The sequence below is a fragment of the Sinocyclocheilus anshuiensis genome, unplaced genomic scaffold, assembly GCF_001515605.1.
Source record: "Sinocyclocheilus anshuiensis isolate Anshui unplaced genomic scaffold, SAMN03320099.WGS_v1.1 scaffold2267, whole genome shotgun sequence".
Classification (NCBI taxonomy): Eukaryota; Metazoa; Chordata; class Actinopteri; order Cypriniformes; family Cyprinidae; genus Sinocyclocheilus; species Sinocyclocheilus anshuiensis.
The window spans coordinates 147,826-150,290 of NW_015541483.1; the positions used below are offsets into that span (position 1 = coordinate 147,826).

General features: G+C 36.5%; 1 protein-coding gene across 1 annotated transcript in view; it reads right to left on the minus strand.

Annotated features, from left to right (window-relative positions):
- Window positions 1-2,465, minus strand: part of klhl35 (kelch-like family member 35) — a 10,882-nt gene that overhangs the window by 1,959 nt on the left and 6,458 nt on the right. The window contains exon 3 of the mRNA XM_016489268.1: window positions 2,278-2,462. Coding sequence (XP_016344754.1) covers window positions 2,278-2,462 — 185 coding nt within the window. The remainder of the gene's footprint in view (window positions 1-2,277; window positions 2,463-2,465) is intronic.

The following is a 2,465-nucleotide window of genomic DNA, read 5'->3' on the forward strand; positions in this document are numbered from 1 at the left end:
ACACAGACACAGAGACACAGACACACAGAGACACAGACACAGACACACAGACACAGACACACAGACACAGAGACACAGAGACACAGAGACACAGACACAGAGACACACAGAGACACAGACACAGAGACACAGACACACAGAGACACAGACACACAGAGACACAGACACAGACACACAGAGACACAGACACAGAGAGACAGAGACACAGAGACAGACACAGAGACACAGACACACAGACAGAGACACAGAGACACAGACACACAGAGACAGAGACACAGACAGAGACACAGAGACAGACACACAGACACAGAGACAGACACAGACACATGAGCGCGCACACAGACACACACACACACACACACACACGTATTACAACGGCAAAGCTCTTAGACACATTAAGTTCATATTTCAATAACTGGACATTTACATTTATCATTTATCAACACTTTCACATGTTTATGGTTCTCTGATGTTAGATCACATGACATGCAAATAAACATGAAATATTTCTTAATGTTTAAAAAAAGATATTAATCAAAAACCTTTTAGTACGCATTTTATTTTAATTGTTTTGATTATAATTTTTTATAGGGTTGGATTAGATGGCCAAAATTATGTTGTGATTATTTTGTCATATATTGCAGTTTTGAACATTTAATTTGATATAAATTAATTAATTTGTGTTGAGACACAAAGACTCCATTGGCTTGCTTAGTTTGGGTTTAAAAGACACTAAATATTCAGAAATCGATCACTGACACAATCAGATGAGCCGAGCTGAATAATCACATTTTTGTCTTTACAGCTGAATTTGAATTTGTCTCACATTTGAAGTTTGCATCACTGATTCTGTTATTTTCCTGTTTATCACAGTGAAGCTGCTTTGAAACAACCTGTACATTTAGATTATTAAAATGTTGTGGGAACTTTGTTTTGAAATATTCGTAAAACGTTAAAATGTCCAAAAAAAAAAAAAAGTACAAAAACGTTTCTTTCAGCATTCTACACACTTTATTTTTCACCCAAAATATAACATTAATTGAATGTTTATTTTTAATATTCTAAGAGCATTAAAATGTCTAGTTTTCTTGCCATAATTTAAAAGTTATTTAATAGTTACAAAAAAACATTTTTAGAACATTCGAGTACAAATAACATCATAAGAACATTCCGAGAATATTGATCTCTCAACCTTATGAGAACGTATTTCAAATATTAATAAAGTTATAAGAATGTTGCCTAAATGTTTAGTTCTAACGTTTATAAAACATTAGTAAAAAGTGAACGTTGTGAGAATGTACTGCTGAGACGGCTAAAGTAAACTGTTTTAAGGCCGTTCACACTTCTGTTCACTCTTTATAAGAACTAATATTCATGTCTTCAATTCTTCACTTTCACCTGTTCCAACCCTCATGTTTTTATTTTGGCAGAATATTGGTAAAATGCTGTAAAATGATGGCAATTATGCAAATGTAATTAATGCAAATGTCATAAATAAAGTGAATCGAGCACACATTGCATTTCCAAAATGCATGTTAAACTCACGTCAAAAAACATGTTAAAAACATGCAATTATCAGGTGCATGTGTGTAAATGAACACAGTCATGCTTTTCGCTCTGAAACATGCCGCACAACATGGGCTGCTTATTTCATTAAACAGTCTTCGATAATCGCATCGTTTTATATCGGGATTTCGATTTAAGGATGTTAAAGGATGTCGTTCTGTCATCATTTAGGCAATTCTCCCTCATTTCATGCCTCTATGATTTAAAGATATTTTAAACTGGACTTTAACTTTCATCGCACAGACAAAAAACTCTAAATATCTTCTTTTTATGTTTCACAGAAGAAAGAAAGCCATAGGGGTTTGTAGGTGAGTAAAAGAAAGAAAGAATGCAGATTTCAGAACTAACAGAAGCTCATAATTAAACAAGGTTGTAATCATGGCGTGTTTGTCTGTGATCCTGATCGGATTCTCTGGAATCACGTGTCAAACATTCCTGGCTGATGCTGGAGCTGATAGAGTAACACAGAAGACAGATGCGTGACAGATCTGGAGTCAGCTGCATAAACAGAACTAACTACCAGCAGTTAACCAAGGGGTAATCAGTCTTATTTTTCAGATTCAAATTACACCAATCTTTTTGTAAATTATGACCAGTCTTGAACTCTGATGTTTTTAAGGCTAGTCTGATCAGTGTGTGTGACGGAAGAGAAGGGAATGAGCAGCGTTCGGGACATCTGTGATACCTGATACATACATAAATGATACGTACCTGATACATAGATGTCGTTCTGAAGTTCACAGGCCGCAAACTCAGATTTGGAGTAACCGGGCAGAGCGGCGGCGGAGGTCCACTCTCCTGACGACACGTTCAGCTTCTCTGTGAAGGAGAGTCTGGAGAAACCGTTCTTATCACAGCCACCGATCACGAAGATCACCTCAGCCCAGCCAGAGCACCTG